We start from the raw sequence: 26677 nt of genomic DNA on the forward strand, positions 1-26677 counted from the left end.
TCTCTGTCTCGTCTATATGTCTCTTCTATATGTCTCTCTCTGTCTCTTCTATGTCTCCATCTTTTCACCTCTCTCTCTCTTCTATATCTATCTGTCTGTCTCTTCTATATGTATCTGTCTGTCTCTTCTATATGTCTCTTCAATATGTCTCTCTCTGTCTCTTCTATATGTCTCCGTCTTTTCCCCTCTCTCTCTCTTTGTCTCTTCTATATGTCTCTCTGACTATTCTATATGTGACTGTCTGTCTCTTCTATATGACTCTTCTATATGTCTCTCTCTGTCTCGTCTATATGTCTCTTCTATATGTCTCTCTCTGTCTCTTCTATGTCTCCATCTTTTCACCTCTCTCTCTTCTATATCTATCTGTCTGTCTCTTCTATATGTATCTGTCTGTCTCTTCTATATGTATCTGTCTGTCTCTTCAATATGTCTCTCTCTGTCTCTTCTATATGTCTCCGTCTTTTCCCCTCTCTCTCTCTTTGTCTCTTCTATATGTCTCTCTGACTATTCTATATGTGACTGTCTGTCTCTTCTATATGTCTCTCTATCTCTTCTATATGTCTCTGTCTGTGCTCTGTGTTCCAGGCGAAAGCAGTCAGTCTCAGTTTAGCCACTGTGCTAGATCACACAGATGAGATAATTAACACAATGTCAAGTGGCTATTCTGGGTCCCCTCCTCTCTCCTCCAGCAGCCTGTATGTGCTACCAGATTAATCACAGTCCATCCCTCAAAGTAATGGAGCGGCTTGTTGGATGTACCGTTGGCGTGAGAGCGATGGAGGGATATAGTCTGGAGAGATGTATGGGCTGGTGAGGGCTATGTGGATAGTAGGTTAAGAAAGCCAGATCCTGTACTGTTGGTGTGAGACGTGTGCGATGGAGTGTATAGTGATTTTACATGGACTGGTAGGAGGGGGACGATGGTGTGCAGGGGAGGATAGCAGACGGAATGGTTAGTGCAGAATGGTGGATGGCATTTTCTACGTTAAGACAGTTGAAAAGAGATCTCTGTGGGCCTCTCAATAACATTCTCCCCACGTCAACTCTCTCTCTCCTCTCCTCTCCTCTCCTCTCCTCTCCTCTCCTCTCCTCTCCTCTCCTCTCCTCTCCTCTCCTCTCCTCTCCTCTCCTCTCCTCTCTCTCAGATGGATGCCCATGAGGAGTTGTACTCCATGGCTGATGATGTGTTCGAGTCGCCCCCTATGTCGGCTTCCTACGGAGACCACCATGAGCCCTACCAGAGCCTGTAAGTAGCCTTCATTAGAGGGATGGGACGTAGATTGATGAAGTCTCGTTGGCTTCTGAACTATTTGACTTTAAGTTTGTCTTTCTCTCCTCCACTCTTTCAACTTTTCCCTTCGCCTCATGTTTCTGTCTCTGTTTCTCTCTCTCTCTCGCTCTCGCTCTCCCCCTGTCTGTCTCTCTCCCTGTGTCTCTGTGTGCGTTTCGCTCTCTCCCTGTGTCTGTCTTGTCTCTCTCCCTGTCTCTCTCCCTGTGTATATCTCTCTCCCTGTGTCTGTCTTGTCTCTCTCCCTGTGTCTGTCTTGTCTCTCTCCCTGTGTCAATCTCTCTCCCTGTGTCTGTCTTGTCTCTCTCCCTGTGTCTGTCTCTCTCCCTGTGTCTGTCTTGTCTCTCTCCCTGTCTCTCTCCCTGTGTCTGTCTCTCTCCCTGTGTCTATCTCTCTCCCTGTGTCTGTCTCTCTCCCTGTGTCTATCTCTCTCCCTGTGTCTGTCTTGTCTCTCTCCCTGTCTTTCTCCCTGTCTCTCTCCCTGTGTCTGTCTCTCTCCCTGTGTCTGTCTCTCTCCCTGTGTCTCTGTGTGTGGGTGTCCCAGTAGGGACGTGTCTAAAACCCCCACCATGCATATTGAGAAGGCCGGGTCGCAGCAGCGGGGGCGTCGTATCGCCTCCCAGGTCAAGCACTTTGCCTTTGACAAGCCCAAGCGGCAGTACGGCATGGGCGTGGTGGGCAAGTGGCTCAACCGTCACTACCGCCGCAGCATCAGCAGCCAGGTGCAGAAACAGCTGGACGACTTCAGCAGCCACAGGTTAGGAGGGAAGGGAATACGTGTGTACTTTCATACACACACACAATCCACACCTAGTACTTCACATTTAGTGGGCATTCATTCATCTTTGAGAACCACATACGTGATTTTCGCTCTGCGGTGATATCGTTGTGGAACATTTTTCAAGTGATCCAATTCGAATAACTAAAACGGCCCTGCTGTGTCGTCTCCCTCAGACCGTACTTCACCTACTGGATCACCTTTGTCCACGTGGTCATCACCATCCTGGCCTGTGCTACCTATGGCTTTGCCCCTGTGGGGTTCGCCCAACACTCCACCTCTGAACTGGTGAGGAGTCCCATAGGGCCTAGGCAACTGGAACCCCTAATAGGATCCAAAATGGCTTCTGTAATCCAGTGGTTTCTGTGGTGGCTTCTGGCATAACTCTTTTGATCCACAATGGCTACCTTTTTAGTGATCTATTGCGCCTCTCCTGACTGTGTTTTCTTGTTCTCCCTCCACAGGTGTTGAAGAACAAAGGCATCTATGAGAGTGTCAAGTTCATCCAGCAGGAGAACTTCTGGATCGGCCCCGGCTCTGTGAGTCACTGCTCTTCTATCGCACATGTCATACATACTGAATGTCTTTTCAGTCTTACATGTAGGGTCATAGGGAAAGGCTTATAGGTGCACATACCGTAGGCTTATGCTATATTAACACGCGCACACACACACACACGCACACACGCACACACACACACATACACACACACATACCGTAGGCTTATGCTATAATAACACGCACGCACACACACACACACACACACTGTAATCTCCTCACTAATTACCCATATCTGAATCTGATGGCCTACGTCTGCTGTGGTGTTGGTAGGTGCTCGGTGGCAGACGCACTTAGGCTTCAACAGGACACGCTAAAGAAGTTCTGGACTGACTCACGGGTACTTATTAACTAGTTATTTACTCACTTACTGCAGTGTACTTACTAGTGTGCCCTTCTGACTGTACTAGTGTGCCTTCTGACTGTACTAGTGCACCTTCTGACTGTACTAGTGCGCCTTCTGACTGTACTAGTGCGCCTTCTGACTGTACTAGTGCGCCTTCTGACTGTACTAGTGCGCCTTCTGACTGTACTAGTGCGCCTTCTGACTGTACTAGTGTGCCTTCTAACTGTACTAGTGTGCCTTCTGACTGTACTAGTGTGCCTTCTGACTGTACTAGTGTGCCTACTGACTGTACTAGTGTGCCTACTGACTGTACTAGTGTGCCTACTGACTGTACTAGTGTGCCTTCTGACTGTATTAAAGTACTTTCTGACTGTATTAAAGTACTTTCTGACTGTACTAGTGTGCCTTATGACTGTATTAAAGTACTTTCTGACTGTTCCAAGGGACTTTCTGACTCATTCACACTTACTGACTTCATTTTGCCTCGAGAAACTTCACACTTGTCAGGTTCATATTCACTTCGACAGTAATACAGAATGTTCATTACAGAGAATGTGGTGGGCTGACCGTCAGTAACCCAAGTTACAGTTTATGTTCTATGTAGAGTGTCAGGTGAAAAAGTGGGTGTTTTCTGAACAAGTAAGACGATGGCTCCACCACATCATCCCACATAGGCCACAGTATGAAGAGTGTAAAGGGTCCCACACGACTAGTGGGTGGCTATAGCTCAAATAACTGTAGCTGTGGTTTTGGTGGAAAACTATCTTTGTCTGTTCTGTACTGTGATGCACTAGGTGCTACCTTTTTGTATGGTTGACTATCAAAATAGGATCTCTTGACTACTTACAATACAGGAAAGAGGTCTAACGAACAGCTAAAACAAAGGCTTACTGGCCTAGCCTAACTCTTTTTTTGGGGGGGCCTGGTTCTTAGTTAGGTTAACTGTGCTGGGTTGCCAGGTTAGGTTAACTGTGACTGGGGTTGCCAGGTTAGGTTAACTGTGCTGGGGTTGCCAGGTTAGGTTAACTGTGCTGGGGTTGCCAGGTTAGGTTAACTGTGCTGGGGTTGCCAGGTTAGATTAACTGTGCTGGGGTTGCCAGGTTAGATTAACTGTGCTGGGGTTGCCAGGTTAGGTGAACTATTTTTGGTTGCTATGTCAATTATGTGTCAGGTTGCCAGATTAACAGTGTATTCCTGTATTCTATCCCCCCTCACAGGAGGACCTAATCCACCTTGGAGCCAAGTTCTCCCCGTGTATCCGCAAGGACAGCCAGATAGTCAGTCTCATCCAGAAAGCCAAGGACCAGGAGAGAGAGTCAGGCTGCTGTGTACAGAACGACAACTCAGGCTGTGTCCAGACCCTCAGCAACGACTGCTCGGTACGCAAACACACGTACGCAGTAGGCTCACATGCATATGTATTATTGTAGGCCCACACAAATACTGTAGACCCACACACATACACACAAACCACTACTGTACTTCCACTTACGCTCCCTCCCTCGCTCTCTCTCTCTCTCTCTCTCTCCCTCCCTCCCTCCCTCCCTCCCTCCCTCCCTCCCTCCCTCCCTCCCTCCCTCCCTCCCTCCCTCCCTCCCTCCCTCCCTCCCCCCCTCCCTCCCTCCCTCCCTCCCTCCCTGTGTCACACTCACACACACTCTCTCCTGCCACCTAGAGATGAATGCTTGTAAACTTGATCAACTTGTGTCTGGCTGTGTTTATTCTGGTCTGTGTGTAGGAGTCATTGGCCACCTTCATGAAATGGAGGGATGAAGATGTGGACATTCTGAGGTCGTCAGGCTCTGTGTGTCACCAGGACCCCAGGTACCGTCTTTGATACTGTTCTACTATAACGACTACAGTGGACACACACACACACACACACATACCGTCCTGACCTGACAAGGTAAAACTAACTCAAGAGAGTATCATAAAGTGTCTTCCTGCTATCTTATTTCCTGATGCATGCTGGGAACAGGACCTGTGAAGAGCCCGCCTCCGCCGAGCCTCACATCTGGCCCGATGACATCACACATTGGCCGGTGAGTGACAGGAGGATCATCCATTGTTATGCTTCGTCTAACATGTATTGCGTGAACAGACATGGTCATGCATTCCATTTCTACAGAATGTTGCACCCCGTTGTACAGTGTAGGCCCCCCGGTATTAAAATACAGCAGTGGATGAGAGGTTACAGAACCATAGTAACCTCAGGGTCTTGGATCAGTGGAAACCAACACTAGCTTCTTTTCACCCTCCCTCCATCTGATCCCAGATCTGCACCTCCCCCCGCAAGACGAACCTGACAGGCTACAGACACATGGACTGTAACCTCAAGGGACGACCCTGCTGCATAGGCACTAAGGGCCGGTGTGAGATCACTACGAGAGAGTACTGCTCCTTCATGCACGGTTACTTCCACGAGGAGGCCACCCTCTGCTCCCAGGTAGGTGGGTGTGTGTCTGTCCGTACCGTCCATCTGTCCTGTGGTGGGCGTTGTTTACAGGGTTTGTTTAATAACAGCCAGCTCCCTATCTGATCCTGTGGTCGCTCTTCGTTAACAGATCCACTGTCTGGATGATGTGTGTGGCCTCCTGCCCTTCCTCAACCCTGACGTCCCCGACCAGGTCTACAGGCTGTGGCTCTCCTTGTTCCTACACGCAGGGTAATCATACACTGTATTTCTATGGTACTTTTCTATACATGATATTGTTTTTAGCCTAAAGTGCTTGACAGTAAGAGTCTGTCGACCTCGGGGTCATCTGACTGTAGTCACATCAGTACTTAGTGCAAATCCAAACACCATAGGTGGAGTCATGGGTTTTTGCTGACCAATTGACCTGAACAGGAAAGTCTCTGTAATGCTCTGTTAAAGGTCAAATCCAGCCGTTTTATCTCAATATCAAATCATTTCCGGGGTAACAATTCATTAACTTACTGTGATTTTTAAAAAAGAATAATGAAATGGTCAAAAATAGCTTCTTAGCAAAGAGCAATTTCTCAAGCAATAATTTAGCTAAGACTATCTGGTAGTGGTCTGGGGAGGGGGAAACTTAAAATGTGCTTTTATTGGCAGAGGGGTTTGGAACTCTCTTTCTTATTGTTCTATTAACAATTAACAAATTTACTGCCTGCAAAACTCCATCCCACCAAAACAGCAGCTCGTAGCCTAGTGGTTAGAGTGTTGGACTAGTAACCGGAAGGTTGCGAGTTCAAACCCCCGTGCTGACAAGGTACAAATCTGTCGTTCTGCCCCTGAACAGGCAGTTAACCCACTGTTCCCAGGCCGTCATTGAAAATAAGAATGTGTTCTTAACTGACTTGCCTGGTTAAATAAAGGTTAAAATTTTAACATTTAAAAAAAAGGGCATTATCATTTTCACAATTTCACAGTATTTATTCCAACCTCAGTGTGGAAATATATATAAAACACAGGGAAATCATGTTTTTGACTGCACTGGGCCTTTAATACTTTGTGTAACCCTAGTTGTAGCCTAAAACACGGCTCTGATTGTTCCTTGTCAGTTTACATGGTCAGTGTGAACTCAGGGATATCCCATTGTATCCCACAGTCCCTAAGTATGGCCTTAACAGCAAATACTGGGTCGAGAGGATTCCCCCCACATGATTCAGATATGGGTACTTAGTGAGGAGATTACAGCACGTGCTGGGGTTCGTGTGTGTGTGTTAATATAGCATAAGCCTACGGTATGTGCGTCTATAAGCCTATTTCCATGTGTTGTCCTCTGACTGGCCTCTTCCCTTTCCCTATGAAGCCTAGTCCACTGCCTGGTGTCCATAGTGTTCCAGATGACTATCCTGAGAGACCTGGAGAAACTGGCTGGCTGGGTCCGCATCTCCATCATCTACGTCCTCTCTGGCATCACCGGCAACCTGGCCAGCGCCCTCTTCCTCCCCTACAGAGCCGAGGTACACACACACACACACACACACACACAGGAGCGCACGTACACACACCTGCTCAGCTAACACAACCGCCACTGCTAATCTCCATTGAGCTGGTCAGGTGTTTTATAGGAAAGCTTGCGAGAGAGAGTGTTAACATCTCAGCTAGGCCCGGGCAGCCACTGAGCTTAACACGGTTACTGGACGAGCTTTGGATAGGGAGATTACTGGACTGGACGTGACCCCGTCTGGAGAGTAAACGATCAGGACTTAACTGCCTCTGCCCTGTCTCCGTATCACCTGGAAGCTGGAACAGCACCATTACACGTGGCTTGAGAAAGCCATGGAGATCCTCTATTCATTTGTATGCTGAAAGCATTGGTAGAAATTCCATTGACAAAAAACGTATTGCAATTGTGCGAACTGGCTGAATTTGCTAGGGTTGGCACAGTCGACGAGACGTTCTGACAGCCTGAGAAGAAGAGCCTTGGCTGCGGTAGCCAGATGTGGTGTGCCAGGGTCCCCCTAGTGGTGAAAAGGAGTATCAATTCACTCCATGTAAACTGTAAAGCTCCATGCATCCAACACATTTTGCATTCCTTTTGTCCAACACACACAACTGGGTCTCATGTTCATGTTTAATCACAAATGAGTGTTAACCCAGTCAGTCAACCCATTCTTTCTGTCTCAGACCATGTCCAGAGTCTCTCAAGTGTGGTCACGCACACAAACACACTCTTACACGTTTTGTCATTCACTGACATTCCCATTGTCGCCCTATCTTCACTTGCAGAGGAAATGTCCAACTCTCTGTGTTCCTCTCCCTGACCCAGGACACGCTGGTGCTTGTTGTGTTATCTGGACATGATCTAATCCAACCAAGCCCTTTTTTTTCTGCAGTGTGTGATCTGCTAATGGTAAATTAGTCCAATCCCCCTTTGAGGTGAGGCAGCCGGCTTAATTGTGCCTGTGTGTTAAGGAGAGAGCGAGAGCGGCAGGGACGTTCAGTCCAGGTTGCGGAGTCAGCAGTAGGGTAAATGTGAAGGGCACAGGAAGTGATCTCAGAGCATCTTTGGACAGGAGACCCTGTTCCCTTGTCATCCCCTCTTATAGCTTTACCATATTGCTGTTCATTTGGCATAGGAAGTGTGGACAAGTTACTTAAATGTTTTTCCCTTGTTCTATTTCTTCTGGTGTTCAGACTCCTTTCTGTATGACCAGACTGTAATAGCCCATCCATGCTAAACTTCATTGATTTACAATTGGATTCATTCGTAGACCCAGTATGTTAGGTGGGTAGAAACGAAGAGTGCAAATGGAAAGAAGAGAGGGAAAAGACTGGAAAGAAGAGGATGCACTACAGTTTTGTGCTCGAGGACATGGCTCAGTATCGTGGACAGGAAGCATTGTCTGTGACGTTGGCATGGCCAAGTGGGAGAAGAGTTGCTGTGGATGACCTAATTGGCGCAAACCAACCACTCCCAATTGGCCTCTGTAAAACGCACTCTCCCGAAGGATATGGTGTGGGTTAACAAAGGTCACTGCTACACTAATCCAGATTCCTGGTCTGTTCAATTGTTGAAAAAGTAAATGGCCTGGTCTTCCACTGCTTCCTACATACAGATTATGGATCAGAGTTTAGTACTCCCAAGCAGTACCTATTTCGGGAAGAATCTCTTCTTCTTTTGCTACTTCATTTCTCCAGATTACCAGCTCTAAATCTGCAGGTGTGTGGCTGCAGCTGTGCGTCTTTGACATGATTTGGCGCTAGGTACGCCTGTCACTGTCCTAGTGTGAAGTTACTGTGAGGTAGCACTCAGAAATGTCATCGCTGCTGCACCAGCAGGACGCAGGCTTTCACACAACAGGAATAGCTCCAGAGACGTGAGGCGACGCACGGCTCCTCATCTCATCCACTTATAGGGCCCAGTTTGAGTAAAAGGGGATTATCCCATTGGTGGAGTAAACAAGACCCCGAAGCGGTGGCCGAGTCTCTATCCACTGTGGTTGAACACATCACAAATGAGGATTAGTTTTAGGTCTTTGCGATGTTGGAAATTAAATGTTTGTGTTATACCCCTAAAAGGGAGACATGTATAAATAAGTCACATGGAGATGTGGCTATGGCTTCAATGTGGCTATGGCTTCAAGTCACTTTTCTCATAGAATCATCAGCATTGACATAGGTACAAAATATGTTTCACAAATGCACTATATATTCTCTCAAATTACATAGCTGTTACAATTGTTCAATAAACCGGTATTGTCTCATTTATACATTACAATGGCTCAATGAATCCTTTATTATCCCTCTTTTAAATTGACACTATGAAATGCAATGACAAGCCTTTTGAAATGCATCACGTATCTCACTATGTATTATCACCATGAATTATCTTTGTATATACTGTTCCTAAATGTATTACATACTGTACTAATCCCTATCCGTATGCAAACTCATCCTATAACAACAAGAAAAAGATGTATAACCTTGTAGTAATTCGTATTTAGTGCTTTAGATCACAACAACTTTTCCATTTCCCGAAAGTTTTCCATTGTTCCCATTCACCCACACACACTGGAGCTGTGCGCGCTGTCACTCTCGGGGAACGCTCTGATCACGCTCTGAACACGAAGTCACCTGGTGCAAGTGAGCAGCCTTCTAGAAAGCTAGCTAGCGAAACGGCTAATTTCGAAGTGGTCAGGTACACATGGTTAGCATATGTTATTGGTCACGTACACATGGTTAGCATATTTTATTGGTCACGTACACATGGTTAGCATATGTTATTGGTCACCTACACATGGTTAGCATATGTTATTGGTCACCTACACATGGTTAGCATATGTTATTGGTCACGTACACATGGTTAGCAGATGTTATTGCGAGTGTAGCAAAATGCTTATGCTCCTGGATCCGACGGTGCAGGTAATATCTAACAATTCCACAGCAAAACTTAATATCTAACAAAACCTAATACACACAATCTAGTAAAGGAATGGGATGAGAATATAGTAGTTTATTCAGTTCTGGTGGCAGTTATAGAAATGCTTAATGATACAACAGTAACAGTCGCAAGTACTTCTTCAAAGGACTTTTGAGTCACTCTTCAATGCAGAAATTCAGAAGTCAAAAGTTGAGACGTTCTGAAGCTCAGCCTCTAAAGAAACAACTAGACGTCGCGACAGTAACACTCTAGTTCTTCTTCAAAGGACTTTCCGAGTCACTCGTGAGAGCAGGAATTCAGAAGTCAGAGAGAGTACAGACGTTCTGAAACTCAGCCTGTCAAACGAAGTATTCAATAGCCAATGAAGTTTAGACTGTCGAGCGCTGGCTGGGAATGATTGGATTCAGAGGCACCCGTATAGCGTGTCTGGAACGTGTAGGCCGCGTGCCTAGGGCATGTGAAAAACCTCACTCCTCCTCGCCCGTCCTTCTGGGAGGTTAGAATCTCAGATTAGCCATCTGCCCTGGTACGCCCACCACAGCCCTGACGTCAATCTAATCAAGATGCCTGCTGTAGAACCATTGACCAAAGAACCATTGCTGTTGGTTTCAACCTAGACCTAACTATTAAGTAGTTACAACGGAAATGTACCTTAAATCCTAAGGTTTAGAACGGAGGCACAATGTAATACTCTTGTTATACTACTACAACAATGACACATTCAAAAAAAAATGGAACATCCAACGTCACTGTAGACATATGAAAGTGAAGATGGTTAAAATGTCTGATGGTGTAATTTATATACTGATCACAACATTTGTTTGGGGACATCATACCAAAGATAATTACCCTGCTGCGAGGAAGTTAATTGCAGGGCTAAACCTCTCCAGACCCCTGAGCTGCATGCATTTGGATCAGTAGACTACCGAACAAATTCACTATTACACACAGACGTCAACATTTAATGCACTCAGCTGGTGCACTCGCTTCCCATTTTGCCCGATTCCTATTGTCCTCTGCTATAAGGGACTATAACAACTCCGCCTTGGTCATCTGCCTGCCCGTTAGCAAAGAGTACATATGCTACCTCCACTTCCTTCATGCCAATGTACTGTAATGTATTTGATATGAATTTCAACAGATGCCAGTGAGCAGGATGCATTCATTTAGCCCGGCATCTTCCGCTGATATGTCCCATGCTATGGTCAACAGTGACATTCATTCATGCACATGCTGTTCTTGTCACTCATTCATCCAGTGGTAGCATCATCATTGAGTGAAACATCATCCCCGCCCTCCATTTTGTTTGATCAGAGCAGGTGGATGTATGACTCTCTCTTTTCCCTCTCTCTCTCTGTCTTTCTCCGGTTATCATCCAGGTTGGCCCAGCTGGCTCCCAGTTCGGGCTGCTTGCCTGCCTGTTTGTGGAGCTCATCCAGGGCTGGCAGATGCTGGAGAAGCCGTGGAAGGCCTTCCTCAAGCTGGTGGGCATCGTCTTCTTCCTGTTCCTGTGTGGCTTGCTGCCCTGGATCGACAACATCGCCCACATCTTCGGCTTCCTCAGCGGCCTGTTGCTCTCCTTCTCCTTCCTGCCCTACGTGACGTTCGGCGACTTCGACAAGTACCGAAAGCGTGTCCTCATCCTGCTATCGCTGCTGGTCTACTTGGGCCTGCTCTCCTCGCTGGTCGTCTGGTTCTATTTCTACCCCATCAACTGGCACTGGCTGGAGCACCTCACCTGCCTGCCCTTCACCAGCAAGTTCTGTGAGAAGTACGACATCGACCATGTGGTGCACTAGGCTAAAGCACTCACTAAAGCGCTAACAGCTAATGCTAGCTGGCTTTAGAACCTGGACAGGAAGCGCAGTGGAAAATACTTTTAAGGGAAACGGAACTTAAAGGGAGAGCGCACCTGGTTCATATGCCCGTAAGCACCTAGGGTATCTACGCACATTGCCTTCAAGACTGTACAGCTATGCTAGTTCCTCTGGAGAGAACGACTCGGTCTGAGCGTGGTGTTAAAGTGGACTTGGAAGACGACAGAGGATATCCTACCCTGTCAGTTCATAAACTGTCACGTTAATACTACAGAGGCCTCTTATTTGTTAATTTTTGTACTCATTTTCTACAACACTGGATGTATCTTAACACTACGTGATATAGCATTTCATTATGTTCCGATACTTTGAATTAGCTGTTCATGGGAGCATTTCACTATGCTATTGAATACAAGTCATACAGTTTGTCACTGGCTGGAGCATTGTTTAAACTTGAACCTTGTTTTGTGTGCTTTTCATGAATTTTCCTTGGCACTTTTTTGGGGGGGGACCAGTTAAGTGTTAAGAATTCCATCCAATAGCAGTTGCCTTTCACAATGAATTATACCGTACAGACAGTGTCAATAAAATTGTGTTATTGTATCTGTAAATGATGCTTGTTCTTCATCTGAAGGATTGCTCTGACCTTCCAAATCCTGCCTTCCAAATCTGCCTAGTTTATTTATGGCAACAGCCACAGGTGCTTGATAAATATACATCTAACTAATTCCAATTGAACTGTGTCACTGCCCCAAAGACAAGCTGTTAGCCTTATGGAAGGCTTTTCAGTTTAAGTGCACTACTAATTAAACACGTTGACTTGTTTCACTGGACATTGTGTTATAGCTTTGATACTCAAACGTTAATTAAACGAAATATTGTAAGATTATAGGATCTGACTGACCTTCCGAAAGGCAGTATGTGATCTGATTGAGCAAGGTAGAAAGTCCATGTTGTTTCACTTCAAACTACAATGTGCTTGCACTATATCTCTACATATATATATATATATATAGTAATTATAGCACTTCAGTGCTGTCAAAGCAAATTACTTATCAATGTATTATGTGTATATATTTAAAAAGCGAACGAGAATCCATGTACTGTGTGCCTTGATCAGTGGCCATTGATTCAAGAAAGGCTGCTAGTCACTCTTTTCATTATAGATATCAAAATGGCCAACCAAGTTTCTGCCAACCTGGCCTGCTCCTGGTCTCTTAGATTATGACCCTCTCCTCTGGCAGCTGTCCACTCTTCACTGCTTAGGACGTATCCTGAGAGGTGGATTACTGCAGTGATGTGGATTATTTACTATGCTTTGTTAAGTCACTTTACACACCAACAGTCAACTGGTGGCGTTAATGGCCGAACTATGTCAATAACGTGCAATTCTTCCCAGGTGTTGGTTGGACGATCGTTGAGTACTGTTTTACGTTGTCTTGTCATTTTGAGCATTTAAATGGTTGTGACCCTGTAATTTGCAAGGAATCTGTCCCGCTTTTCTTTTTTCTTTGAACACTTTAGCACAGTCTGGTCCTCTTCATAGGAATTCACAGTGCCTTCTGAAATGTGTGTAATCCTTGAATTTGAGTGTCTGTAAATCGGCAAGCATAAATGCATAAGTCTGTAAATGCATTTGGACCAAATTGATGAGTTATTTATTTGGAATTTGCTCTTTTACTGAGATATTGTGATCTTATTGCTGTAGTTTTTAAAAAAGATAATAGCCTTACGTGTATGTACAAATTCACACAATGTTCTTAAAAATAAATGTAATAATGTTTTCCCTCGTGTGTGTCTTGAGCTCATAGATTCAACTACCGGTAACCTTTCCTGACTTTTGTGAAAATGGCTCAAGGAACTACTACTTTGGATCTATGCTTCTGAACTATTTCTCTTGACAATCGCATTCAGCCGGGTCGTGTGGTGGTGCTTGAAAAGCGAGGAATAGAAATAGTGTTGTAGATTCACCCTCTTCAAGAGAGATTTACTCCACAACTTTAATCTCTGTGGGTCATGTTTTTGCAAGCGGAGAAGTTGAAAACAAGTTGCTTTGTCCTCTAAATCTGCCATTCGTTAACCATAGAAAACCTACAGTGTCATGCATTTCTACATTCCTAATGAAAGGGAAATAGTGCGAAACAGAAATTTTTGAAAATGTGTTTATTTTCTTACTTTCAAAATGTTATAAAAATCAGTAATGTCTTGATTCCAGATTGATGGAGGCAGAGGTGGTGATTTTCTACAGGGAAAAAGACGACTCATTTATCAAGGGGAATGGAAAATCCCAGGGAGGGATATTGGTAAAAGAATGCTGTGTTTCAAACATTCAAATGCTATAAAGTCTATTTTCAAATACTGTGCAAGCTACAAGTATATTGTTCACAACTCCATACTATATTGGCAATTGGATTCCCTTAAATGTGTCATTACTACTAACACCCTCCAGACATGGCCTGTACAGCTAATGCTGCTTACTGAATACAGTAGGCCTGGCTTTGTTTAGAATGCTTGGCAGCAGCAAATAGACGATTCTCGTAAATCCCTAGAAGTTAACGACAATAATGCTTGCTAATGGGACACGTTAGCAGATTAACCCCTATAGCCCCAGGGAGAGGGGAGTGCAATACTGGTCTACTTTGGAGACTGGCGTCTGCCGACAAAACACACAGCCTGGTTTGCTTATATCCCTCCCTGATATACTGTATATCGGTAATCTAATTTCAATCATTTTCTCACAATCTAGAAAGAAACAGGTGCTGGCTAAAAGAGTAATCCTACCATTAAATCTACTACCATGGTATATACCATGGTTTATAAAAGTCACCACCCAGCTCTTTTAGCTGCCCAGTGCATTTTAAAGGCATAAATACAGAAGGATAAACAAAAACATTAGTGATCTTGAAAAGCAAATTAAAGTCCCAGGCAATCGCCCAGGTGTTGATGTGCCATAAAGCTGCATATTCAGACAGGAAGAATGAGATTTAAAGTGTCCTCCTTGGTTGCTTGGCATTGAGTTAATGCTGTTTTAATGCTTGCCATGGATTGATACACAAGCAGCACAGCCACAAAACGCTAACAGGAAGAGAGAAGCTAGCTGACCCTTCTTCAATCTAGGCCTATCTGCATTTTCATTAGATTCTCAAGTCATCCACCAAGATGCAGTTTGTTTGCTAAAATCTCAGACTTAATGAGTTAAAAAAATTCCAGCATTTTATACAAAAATATGTACTTTGCTGCACTTTTCCTTGCTGTACTTTTCTAATGTGAACCTAGCATTTTCTGCAGGTAGCAGATTCTATTTGGTCATCTTGAATAAGACATTTTCTAAAAATGAATAAAGTAATACATTTATAATCACTTAATTACTCAAGTAATTCCATATCTTCCCCAAAGATCATGTCAGCCTTTGAGATTTAAAAAAGCCTTTCGTGAACAAACAATCACATTTGACTAGCTTTGACTTTGACTACTTTGAGGAGAAATTTACTTACTACGACTGTGATATGTGGTTGTCCTACCTAGCTATCTTAAGATGAATGCATTAACTGTAAGTCGCTCTGGTTATTTTTTTAAATGCTTGGTTTCTTAATGGTCAACTATCTTCTGTAACACCCACCACATAGGACACACAAACCCTGCCACAACACAAAACAGTGAGCACAGACAAACACCTTCGAGCCACTGCACTAGCATCTCACATGTAACTCACAGCAAGCGTAATCTCGTTCCCAGAAACTTTGTGCAATAGACCGGGAATGAGGTTTCACCAAGCTACTTACATACAGTGGCAAGAAAAAGTATGTGAACCCTTTTGAATTATCTGGATTTCTGCATAAATTGGTCATAAAATTTGATCTGATCTTCATCTCAGTCACAACAACAGACAAACACAGTCTGCTTAAACTAATAACTCACAAATTATTGTATTTGTCTTGTCTATATTGAATACATCATTTAAACATTCACAGGTTGGAAAAAAGTACGTGAACCCCTAGGTTAATGAATTCTCCAAAAGCTAATTGGAGTCAGGAGTCAGCTAACCTGGAGTACAACCATTCAGACGGGATTAGAGATGTTAGAGCTTATAGCCTTATAAAAAACACTCACCATATTTGAGTTTGCTATTCACAAGAAGCATTGCCTGATGCGAACCATGCCTCAAACAAAAGAGATCTCAGAAGACCCAAGATGAAGAATTGTTGACTTGCATAAAACTGGAAAGGGTTACATAAGTATAAAAAAAAGCCTTGATGTTCATCAGTCCAAGGTAAGACAAATTGTCTATAAATGGAGAAAGTTCAGCACTGTTGCTACTCTCCCTAGGAGTGGCCGTCCTGCAAAGATGACTGCAAGAGCACAGCGCAGAATGCTCAATGAGGTTAAGAAGAATCCTAGAGTGTGAGCTAAAGACTTAAAGAAATCTCTGGGACATGCTAACATCTCTTTTGACAAGTCTACTATACGTAAAACACTAAACAAGAATGGTGTTGATGGGAAGACATCACAGAAGAAGCCACTGCTGTCCCAAAAGAATATTGCTGCATGTCTGAAGTTCGCAAAAGAGCATATGGATGTTCCACAGCGCTACTGGCAAACTGTTCTGAGGACAGATGAAACTAAAGTTCAGTTGTTTGGAAGGAACACAACACTGAGTCGAGAGAAAAAAGGCACAGCACGCCAACATCAAAACCTCATCCCAACTGTAAAGTATTGTGAAGGAAGCATCATGGTTTGAAGCTGCTTTGCTGCCTCAGGGCCTGGACAGCTTGCTATCATCGACGGAAAAATGAATTCCCTAGTTTATCAAGACATTTTGCAGGACAATGTAAGGCTATCTGTCTGCCAATTGAAGCTCAACAGAAGTTGGGTAATGCAACAAGACAACAACCCAAAACACAGAAGTAAATCGACAACAAAAATGGCTTTAACAGAAGAAAATACGCCTTCTGGAGTGGCCCAGTCAGAGTCCTGACCTCAACCCGATTGAGATGCTGTGGCAGGATCTCGAGAACGGTTCACACCAGACATCCCAAGAATATTGCTGAACTGAAGCAGTTTTATAAAGAGGACTGGTCCAACATTCCTCCTGACCGTTGTGCAGGTCTGATCCGCAACTACAGAAAACGTTTGGTTGAGGTTACTGCTGCCAAAGGAGGGTCAACCAGTTATTAAATCCATGGGTTCACATACTTTTCCCACACTGCACTGCAAATGTTCACACGGTTCAATAAAGACATGAAAATGTATAGTTGTTTGTGTGTTATTAGTTTAAGCAGACTGTTTGTCTATTGTTGTGACTTAGATGAAGATCAGATCAAATTTGATGACCAATTTATGCAGAAGTCCAGGTAATTCCAAAGGGTTCACATACTTTTTCTTGCCATTGTAGCCGTCTTCCAGCCACGGAAGGTTGGTCAAACACCCCCCATTGAAGGAGGCATCCATCTTGGTTCGTATCCCCTCAAACACCACTGTTGCGGCGCATGTACGCGTGGCCCCGGACAGGGTACATCATCTCAATGAAGGTCAGGGGCCCCACGGTGATGTCGCTGGGGCCCTGCACTTTAAATCCTGACTTCTGGTAGAAAGGGACCAGGAAGTCTTCGCACATGAGCACGGCGCAGCGCACATAGGGCAGGCAGCGCAGGTACTGCAGGTAGCGCCACATCAGGATGGAGCCCTTGCCTTGCTGCCGGAAGGTGCGGTGGACAGCAAGCACATGGAGGTGGACCGTGGAGCCATGGGGCTTGTGGAGGGTCAGAGCGTCCTGAAAAAGGAGGGAGGGAAGGCTGAGTTTTGAGTGCATGAGTGCAATGTGAGATCACCCGACTAACCATTTATCATGGCTATGGAGATATTTTCATGATCAACTCTATTGAACCCTGAATTGACAGGTTTGTATGGATGTAAGCTTGGTTGTGTGAATGTAAGGTTGGTTGCATTCTCTGATTTTTAGATGTTTTATATAAAAACCTTGAAAAAATAATTGTACGTATCTATTGATAAAATACCACATTGAAGTACATCCTCAAAGCTTGTCTTTTGATTCATTGGGTAGGCTACCAAAAGTCATTCATTATAATAAAGACAATGTCCCACTTATTCAACACATTTTGACTTGGGGCTCACCATGGCTAGTTTCTCCTGGTCCCACAGTGATCCTATGATGAAGGCAACGAGGCGTCCCTCCTCAAACCAGCCCAGAGACAGCTCAGGGCACAGCGTCAGGAAGTGACACACCTCATCCAAGTGGAGCGGACACTCTCCAGACACAGAGATGAAGGCTGAGGAGGTCAGACAGACAACTCAAGTCCATGATCAAGTACACACGTAGTTGTTCGGTCTAATCTCAGTTTGCTTACTTCCAACTAAACTCAGCATAAAAAGAAACGTCCCTTTTTCAGGACCTGGTCTTTCAAAGATAATTCGTAAAAATCCAAAGTGGAGGGTCCATCATGGTCTGGTGCTGTCAGAGCATCATCGGACTGAGCTTGTTGTCATTGCAGGCAATCTCAACGCTGTGTGTTACAGGGAAGACATCCTCCTCCCTCATGTGGTACCCTTCCTGCAGGATCATCCTGACATGACCAGTCAGCATGACAATGCTAACAGCCATACTGCTCGTTCTGTGTGTGATTTCCTGCAAGACAGGAATGTCAGTGTTCTGCCATGTCCAGCGAAGAGCCCGGATCTCAATCCCATTGAGCACGTCTGGGACCTGTTGGGTCGGAGGGTGAGGACTAGGGCCATTCCCCCCAGAAATGTCTGGGAACTTGCAGGTGCCTTGGTGGAAGAGTAGGGTAACATCTCACAGCAAGAAGTGGCAAATCTGGTGCAGTCCATGAGGAGGAGATGCACTGAAGTACTTAATGCAGCTGGTGGCCACACCAGATACTGACTGTTACTTTTGAATTTGACCCCCCCTTTGTTCAGGGACACATTATTAAATTTCTGTTAGTCACATGTCTGTGGAACTTGTTCAGTTTATGTCTCAGTTGTTGAATCTTGTTATGTTCATACAAATATTTACACAATTTAAGTTTGCTGAAAAGAAATGCAATTGACAGTGAGAGGACGTTTCTTTTTTTGCTGAGTTTACTTGCTTGGTGACATGAATCCCATCATGACTGACTGACTGTTTGTTTGTCATGAATTTGGTTGGTATCCAAAGATTTATTTCCAAAATATATATTAGCATAGTCTATAAAAAAAATGTAAAAGTAAACTTTAAACGTAAAGCACCTCATCATTAAGTATTCTATATTTGACAAGTCCAATTAATGACAAAGCATTTTTTTCCCACAAAACATCAATATACCTTTTTATGTCTAGGTACAAAGTTGTAAAGAAAAACGACCAGTATTGGGGTAAAAACAAGTTCTACATTTTAGTAAGTTAAAAGTTGTTACCCTCTCTTTCGATCTCAAACACGCTGATTGCGTCCTCCGGGCTGAGGCAACGGAACTCGCTGGCCGGGAGTGTGTGGCGACGCCCGCGCCTGGGGGTGATGGAACCCATGGGAGGGCGCATTAGGAGACTAGATTTCAGGAAAGGCAGGGCACTGACTGTCGACATGGTTTCTGATCGAAGTTCCAAGCTCTTAAATCAAATAGAAATGTTGATATTTCAATATAATTTACACTTGATATTGAATGGCTGCCTGTCTCTTCGATATCTGCTCCACTCAAGTGATCCAAGTGAAGAAGGGTGGTGTGTAAAGTCTGAGGTTAATGTGGTGAGCCGTGTGTATTTTTACCTTTGGCAGTAAGCGCTATTAGTCATAAGCCTACAAGCTGGATGACCAAATTCTGAGAGAATACCTCTCAACAATAAACATATTGACCCGGATTTATTGGGGATATTCGTCACTTGTGTTTGGAATTAGCCTCTTGTAAACATGCAACTAATGGATCGGCTTTTGGCTATGCCTAGGTATCACATATTTTCAGTTATTTAATTTATACCTATAAATTACAATTTACATATAGGTCTAAAAATTCAGTGTTTGATGGGTACAGTTTTGGCCTTCTATACTGAACAGAAATATGAACATGCATGCCGCCATTTCAATGATTTTACTGAGTTACAGTTTGTATAAGGAAATCAGTAAATTGAAATAAACTCTTTATGTCCTAATCTATGGATTTCACATGACTGGGAATACAGATATGCATCTGTTGGTCACAGATCTTCTTTTTTTTTTAAGGTAGGGATCAGAATACCAGTCAGTATCTGGTGTGACCACCATGTGCCTCATGCAGCGTGCATGCAGTCTTTCTCATAGAGTTGTTCAGGCTGTTGATTGTGGCCTATGGAATGTAGTCCCAATCCTCTTTAATGGCTGTGCGAAATTGCTGGATATTGGCAGGAACTGGAATACGCTGTCGTACATGCCAATCCAGAGCATCCCAAACATGCTCAATGGGTGACATGTCTGGTGAGTACATAGGCTATGGAAGAACTGGGACATTTTCAGGTTCCAGGAATTGAGTACAGATTCGTGCGACATGTGACCGTGCATTATCATGCTGAAACACGAGTTGATGGCGGCAGATGAATGGCATGAGGATCTCGTCACGGTATCTCTGTGCATTCAAATTGCCATCAATAAAATGCAATTGTGTTTGTTGTTTGTAGCTTATGCCTGCCGATACCATAACCCCACCACCACCATGGCTCACTTTGTTCACAACATTGACATTAGCAAACCGCTCGCTTACACAACGCTATACACATGGTCTGTGATTGTGAGGCCGGTTGGACATACTGTCATATTCTCTAAAATGAAGCTGGAGGTGGCTTATGGTAGAGAAACTAACATTAAATGATCAATTATCTGGTGGACATTCCTACAGTCAGAATGCCAATTGCACGCTCCTTCAAAACTTGAGACATCTGTGGCATTGTGTTGTGTGACAAAACTGCACATTTTAGAGTGGCCTTTTATTGTCCCCAGCATATCGTTGTGTAATGATCATGCTTCTTGATATGCCACAACTGTCAGATGGATGGATTATCTTGGCAAAGGATAAATGCTCACTTACAGGGATGTGAACAAATGTGTGCACAACATTTGAGAGAAATAAGCTTTTTGTGCGTATGGAAAATGTCTGGGACCTTATATTTCAGCTCATGAAACATGGGACCAACACTTTACATGTTACGTTTATATTTTTGTTCAGGGTATAATTTAAAATATAAGTGGAATATAGGCTGTGTGTAATTGTAAAATGCCTATTTTATTTAAATGTTGATATCAATATCACTCGATCAGAATTTTCCGCATAGAATAGGCCTACTGGTGATAGTATTATGAATCTTATAGGTTGCCCTCATCTATTTTTCAAATGTAACTCAATCAAATAAGGGAAACTTTTCCATTGTACATTAATTGTCTCTAGATTGTGGTTCATGTTTTTTTCCCCATGTAAGAGTTTGTTGATCATTATTTCAGTTTTAATGTATCGTTTTTCCCCTGCTGGCAATACGTTGCTGACCAATACGAAATTCGTTTTGTTGTTTTTTTGGCTACCTGATAAATGCAGGTAGAGAACAGAGTTAGCGTCTATATTTGTTGGAATCCCTTTATCAAAAAATAGAATATGCTTCTGGCATTATATACATATTTATAGATTTATACGCGCATCTTTGCGCTTGACAAATAAGACATATGTCCCATCAAGTTAGCCTACATAACACAACTACCGTGTCAGGCACGGTATGCATAAAATATGTTATTTCATGCCACAATCCTGTGAAACCATGGCTGTGTCTGCAATAATAAGCCAATTTCAGCACTCGACACGGACACCAAGTGGCGAAAAATGGCACAGAACACCAATTCGAGCCCGGGCTACAGACTTGTTGATGAAATGGACGTCTTCTCTTTCATTATGTTTGCATTTCTGTAAGAAATTAAATAAATAAATAAAAACATGATCATGGCTGTGATATTTAATTAACTTTATTGTTAGGCTGTGGCCAATCCTACGAAATTGGCCACATTACATCATTCATTTGTGTCATCGTGGAGGAAGCAACACCTGCCCGTGTGACTAGAATATCAAGAAAGATGTGCTATAATAACGGTGTGATATAACTGTCTGCTGTCTCAGACTCATTTATTCAGAGTCAAGGCCGGTGGAAAAAAACACCTTTGTCAATCTGACAGACCCTCGACTCTTCTCCGAGTGCATTTACGCAGCGCGCGCCCTACCGACGTAAACACGTGCACTTCCCTGGTTACAGGTTTCTCTTTTTTTCTTCTCCACCATCTCTCCCCCTTTCTCGCATTATTCCCTGACAACTGCAGCGATGGCGGAACCGGTGGCATCGGACGCAATAGCAACAGACGCAGCTCTTTCTCCGGCTGTAAGCCCGGGCTCGGAGCCTCCATCCATGGCGCTCTCTCCTTCTGCAGGCGGCTCCCAGCGGCTTCTTTTCTCCCACGATTTGGTGTCAGGTCGGTATCGCGACTTGGTCCGGTTCGGCCTAGTCAGAATGATACAAGGCGAGGAGGAGTTTGATTCAGATTCGGACCTCGAAGATGGCGGAGGTAGAGGCGGGGGTAGAGGTGGTGGTGGTGGCTGTATCCCCTGTAACTCGGACACCGATAGCAGTGTTGTGGACAGCCTGGCACCTCTGGGAAGGGGTTTTGTCCGGGTGCAGTGGTACCCAGAAGGAGGGAAACAAGACATACGGGAAACAAAGGTAATTGTCTGCTAACGTTAGCTAACTAGCCACACACTATGTTTTCAACGTTGGAGGTAACATTTAGTGAGCTAGCTCCCAGCACAAGGTGTGCTTTCCCGTTATTGACAGCTGGTTCAATTAATTAGTAACGGTACACCCCACCGGTTCAGCACGCTATAACCAGCATTGCGAACGTTTTAGGCGCGCTTGTGTACTTGTTTGTTGCAATTACTATACCTAGCTTCAGCATATTGCCCACATGTCTTGAAATGTGCTGTTCAACTGGGTGTGACGTAGCATGTTTGGCTAGCTAACTTTTTTATTATTGTTTACTGGTTAAACGACTAGCTAGTGTGCTAGTCATTTATTTAGGTATAAACAACATTCTCCACGAACCAGTTTAGCTAACTGGCAGGTTGGCTAGGCTACCTTGCTAGCTAATGAAACGCACGTTGCTGATCAATTAACTAGCTAGTTTGCGTCTCAGGTTTTCAGTAAATGAATCATTGACAACTTTTGTAGGAGAGGGAACACTTGGTAAAACTGCTGCTTAAACAATGAGATAAAGGACTTTAACTGAATCATGTAAGGTGGTCTCTGGCTGATGCTGTATCTGACACTGACAGCTCAAGCTAGCCATGACCCATCGTCATATGAGATTGCTAAAATGATATCACTGATAGAACAGTGACCCAGACGTTTCACCGGATCTATAAACCTGAAGCATCTGGTTGACGTATCCACTCACCACCAAATGTGATGAGCGGAAGCCCAATTGCCGGCAGTGGGAGATGGATTCTGGCCGACTTTCTGCTAATTTTGTCATTGATGAAGCATATTTGATCTCAATGCAGTTTTCTGTCCCCATAAGAAGCGGTTGTTTAGGAGGGCGAATTGAGTTATTGCACACGCGTAGGCCTTCTCTAAAATGCAAATACATGCTAGAATGCGTCAATATGGGTTCTGCCCACCTCCTTGCTTGTTCTGCCCACTATTATTAATTTGCTCCCATAGGACCACAGCCTGTTGTTTCCATCTTTTGGTTAGTTATACAAATATTTGATTCTATGCTAAACCCTCCACTACACGAGGAGTCAGTTTAATCAATGATACTGCTGGTGTAATGTTAGTTTTCCATTGGCCAAAGGCAGTTTTAAAGTGGATAACATCCTGCATGACTGACATTTTAAAGTGGATAGGTTTTTGCTGACGTTTCATTTATTATTAACAATAATACATCGATACAAAGCTGTAAATGGTATTTAACCTTGCCTATGAATGCATTTCACAGTAGTGAAATAAGTAAACTAAGTAAACTTAGTCGGAAGCAGGTTGAGGCTATCACTATATTACATAGGGAAAGATAACCTATGCCATCACAAAAAAATCAAGTTAAATAGGGTCCAATCTATTCACAATATTAATTCAAAAGAAAGGTTGCCCAAAGCAGAGTATCCAAGTGCTCAAAGCCCATGCATAAAAGCTTTGTCGAGCCAGTATCATTACAAACGGAAAAGAGAGCTATTGACATAATGGGATTCAGTACTGCAGTAACAGGGAGCTCATTCCAGGGCCTTATGGAAAAGGGTCACACTGAGGGAGCTGGGATGGGGTTGGGCCTAGAAGATACTCACGGTGTACAGTGCTGCTTTGTCCTCTGGAGTAAATGTGTAAAGTTCTAGCAATGGATTCAAGGTCTGGAAGTCAGGACAAAGGTCTAGTCATGTATCTGTGGGGATAACAATGGGTCAGGGATGTTTACCTACACACACAAGGGTGACTCGGCTCTGTGTGACTTTGAATGCCAGTCTCGTTTTAGGCCTTAAACATTGCCCTCCGTGTGTGTGTTTGTCCAGCCTGATCTGTGTGTGTATTCTTCCTCCCTGTGTGTGTGCGTCTGTTTGGCTGTCCGTTAGGGCTGGGAATTGCCAGTGACCTCACGATACGATATCGCGATACTTGGGTGCCGATATATGTATTGCGATTCTCATGGTTCTATATGTGTTGTGATTCATTGTTCCAAACATATTGCTCAGTATATGTCCACTGCAGAGGGACAAGAGTACCATGAGAACTAGTTTTGATCAGTCATGGAAATAAAAGTGCTGAAAACCTATGCTACCTATTTAAAAAGGAGATGGGAAATGACTGGAGTTTTGATGCAGATGCACCGAACTAGTGCAAAAAGTATATAGTCAATACAATATGATCTATTGTCAAATAATATCCCGATATATGGAACTGTATTGATTTTGTTTCCCCCCATCACTGTTGTCAGTGTGCATCCTCTGTCTACCTACTGCTCAGACAGTGTTTCTTCAGTCACATATTCTCTTGAGCAACTCAGATTCACATCTATAATTCATGACCAGGCCACTTCCTGCGGTATGCAAAAATGGCATATTTCCAAGGAAGTCTGTCCTGACTGCTTTTATTTCTTACCTTCCTCTGCTTTATACCCATTTTCACACACTTCCGGGGACACTGGGGTACGAAAAGTCAGTACCTTAACCCTAGTTTTGCATAGCCATGCATCCAAATCATGTCACACCAACCTTTTGGAGGTCTGAAGAATTGGCTAGAATGGTGTGCAAATGTTTTAGTGGATTTTACATTTCATGAACCTCTCCCCACGTGCTCGTGGAAGCACTGTTTTCCGACCGGGTAGGACACATTTCGCAGAGTTGTTGTGTATGCCAGTTTGTAACATTGCAGGAAAAATAAGAACCTAGAGGACGAACAGAATTCTGTTTTGCCAGAGATGTGCTCTATACATAAAATCGAGTCGTTGAAGGCACTACCATTCCTCTGCTAGATCAATACATAAAAAATATGCTATGAAGTGTCTACTTACAGGCTATGGTAAAAGTTTAGTGTATCAGGTGTTGCCGACGGTCTCCGATTTATTGAAATTGAAAGTACTCACAGACACGGCACACATCAATATATTTTGATGGGATTTTAATCCCCTATTCCCGACCACTGTTGCTCCTACAGCACAAACTAATTTAGTGGGCACCTTTTTCAGCTCCGCCCAAGCAAGGGATTGGTTTGACGTGTTGTAAGGCGTCACTGGTTTCCACCCCTTTTGTAGCTACTTTCTGCCATTGACTTTACAAGGCTTTCCTATTAGGGAAGCCTGACTACCTGATTCACCAGCCTCTTTGTCTCCCTCACTGCTCCTGCAGTTGTTATTCCTGAAAGGTTTTTACCAATGAGGAGTTCATTCAGGATTCGTATGACAGATATTTACTTCAAGACAGAGAAGGCGAACAACGTAGTCTCGACATGCAAGTAGATAGGCCTACGGCTCAGGTCTTGTGACTTGTTGTCTCAACGTGACGCATGCGTCCGTGAGGTAAAGTTGAACTAATTCCCTCTCGTATTCAATTCGTCACAAACGTACTCGGAGAAAGCGTAATAGAAAAATAAGCTTTCCCCGTGGGGTGCAAAGCTTGCATTTCCCACTGTCACCTCTGTAGTTTTCTTCTTCTTCAGATGTAAACTTATTACTCTTCATCAAGTTTCCCTGTGGAAACTTATATAGATGCACGCCGCTGCCTCAACAATGGCAGACTGACACTATTTTTATCTGCACTGTAATAAGCTATGCCACGTTTTCCCGATGAAATCTTAATTACATCTCCAAAAGGAGAGTATGGTATGATTGGTCTCGGATCTGCCACTGGCGTGGCGCTACTACCCAATGTTTCAAATTTGCTTTCTTCAAAATTAAAAATTTAATTATTTTAATGAGGCTCTGTTGAATAGAATCTATAGCTACCCGTTTTAAACTTGATTGGATAGGAAGGTGCTTTGCACTCTCACAATGGTGGGCTAGTCATATTAGAAACTGTACAAAGAACCCCATGTTTCAACCTTGCCGTCTTCTTTAAGACCTGTGTGAAAAGCTGTTCATATTGGTTAAATGGAATAACCACTACCTGGAGGTGCCTCCTGAATAGCAACCATTACATCGCTAGCCTAGCAAGGACGCTAGGAATGAAAATAGTACATCTCTTGACTACGAAGGACATTGTCTCTCAATGAGGCTAAGGCGGCTATTGAAGGTCTTTGACAGGGTTCATGCTGTGGAAGCCTGTGGCTGCCTACAGTTCAGTACAGCGACGGTGAGCACACAGCGGCATTGCTAGAACACTAGCTAACTCAGCCCCGTTGCTGCAGTACACTGTCTAGCCCTCCCTAACTTTCTTATGATAGGCTTTCCAAGGCTATGACTGCAGCAGGTAGCTGACAGTGGAACGCAGGGCGTGGTACTGAGGTCGGAGCGATGGTTTCCCTCCCCACCCTCTTATTCAAGGCTGTGCTCGGAGACGGAGC

General features: G+C 44.0%; 3 protein-coding genes across 5 annotated transcripts in view; 2 read left to right on the forward strand and 1 right to left on the reverse strand.

Moving 5' to 3' along the window:
* Positions 1-13427, forward strand: part of LOC109865274 (inactive rhomboid protein 2-like) — a 38406-nt gene extending 24979 nt beyond the window's left edge. The window contains exons 8-18 of one of the 2 annotated variants that reach the window (XM_031799518.1): positions 1146-1246; positions 1833-2045; positions 2243-2354; positions 2531-2605; positions 4188-4349; positions 4709-4794; positions 4949-5012; positions 5246-5416; positions 5535-5635; positions 6747-6900; positions 11204-13427. In XM_031799518.1, the coding sequence (XP_031655378.1) occupies positions 1146-1246; positions 1833-2045; positions 2243-2354; positions 2531-2605; positions 4188-4349; positions 4709-4794; positions 4949-5012; positions 5246-5416; positions 5535-5635; positions 6747-6900; positions 11204-11623 (1659 nt within the window). In that variant the 3' untranslated portion in view covers positions 11624-13427. The remainder of the gene's footprint in view (positions 1-1145; positions 1247-1832; positions 2046-2242; positions 2355-2530; positions 2606-4187; positions 4350-4708; positions 4795-4948; positions 5013-5245; positions 5417-5534; positions 5636-6746; positions 6901-11203) is intronic. The other variant, XM_031799519.1, reaches the window with a different exon arrangement.
* Positions 13428-14639: 1212 nt separating this feature from the next.
* LOC109865984 (serotonin N-acetyltransferase-like) lies at positions 14640-19359 on the reverse strand. The gene is made up of 3 exons (XM_020454506.2): positions 19054-19359; positions 17774-17928; positions 14640-17411 (listed from the first exon to the last, which is right to left on the reverse strand). The coding sequence occupies exons 1-3, from the start codon at positions 19217-19219 to the stop codon at positions 17106-17108; spliced, it is 627 nt and encodes a 208-aa protein (XP_020310095.1). The 5' UTR covers positions 19220-19359; the 3' UTR covers positions 14640-17105.
* Positions 19360-21743: 2384 nt separating this feature from the next.
* ube2o (ubiquitin-conjugating enzyme E2O) overlaps positions 21744-26677 on the forward strand; it is a 44472-nt gene continuing 39538 nt past the window's right edge. Inside the window, exon 1 of one of the 2 annotated variants that reach the window (XM_031799058.1) lies at positions 21744-22354. In XM_031799058.1, coding sequence (XP_031654918.1) covers positions 21959-22354 — 396 coding nt within the window. In that variant the 5' untranslated portion in view covers positions 21744-21958. The remainder of the gene's footprint in view (positions 22355-26677) is intronic. The other variant, XM_031799059.1, reaches the window with a different exon arrangement.

Source organism: Oncorhynchus kisutch, linkage group LG20 (genome assembly GCF_002021735.2).
Source record: "Oncorhynchus kisutch isolate 150728-3 linkage group LG20, Okis_V2, whole genome shotgun sequence".
NCBI lineage: Eukaryota > Metazoa > Chordata > Actinopteri > Salmoniformes > Salmonidae > Oncorhynchus > Oncorhynchus kisutch.

Excerpts from the sequence above, each read along its gene's own strand:
- LOC109865984 (XM_020454506.2), bottom strand. The coding sequence starts at position 19,219 with ATGTCGACAGTCAGTGCCCTGCCTTTCCTGAAATCTAGTCTCCTAATG. Across the intron at positions 17,929-19,053 it reads GTTTGAGATCGAAAGAGAGG|CCTTCATCTCTGTGTCTGGA; the intron begins GTAACAACTTTT and ends TGACCTCCTCAG. Across the intron at positions 17,412-17,773 it reads ACCAGGAGAAACTAGCCATG|GACGCTCTGACCCTCCACAA; the intron begins GTGAGCCCCAAG and ends CTCCTTTTTCAG.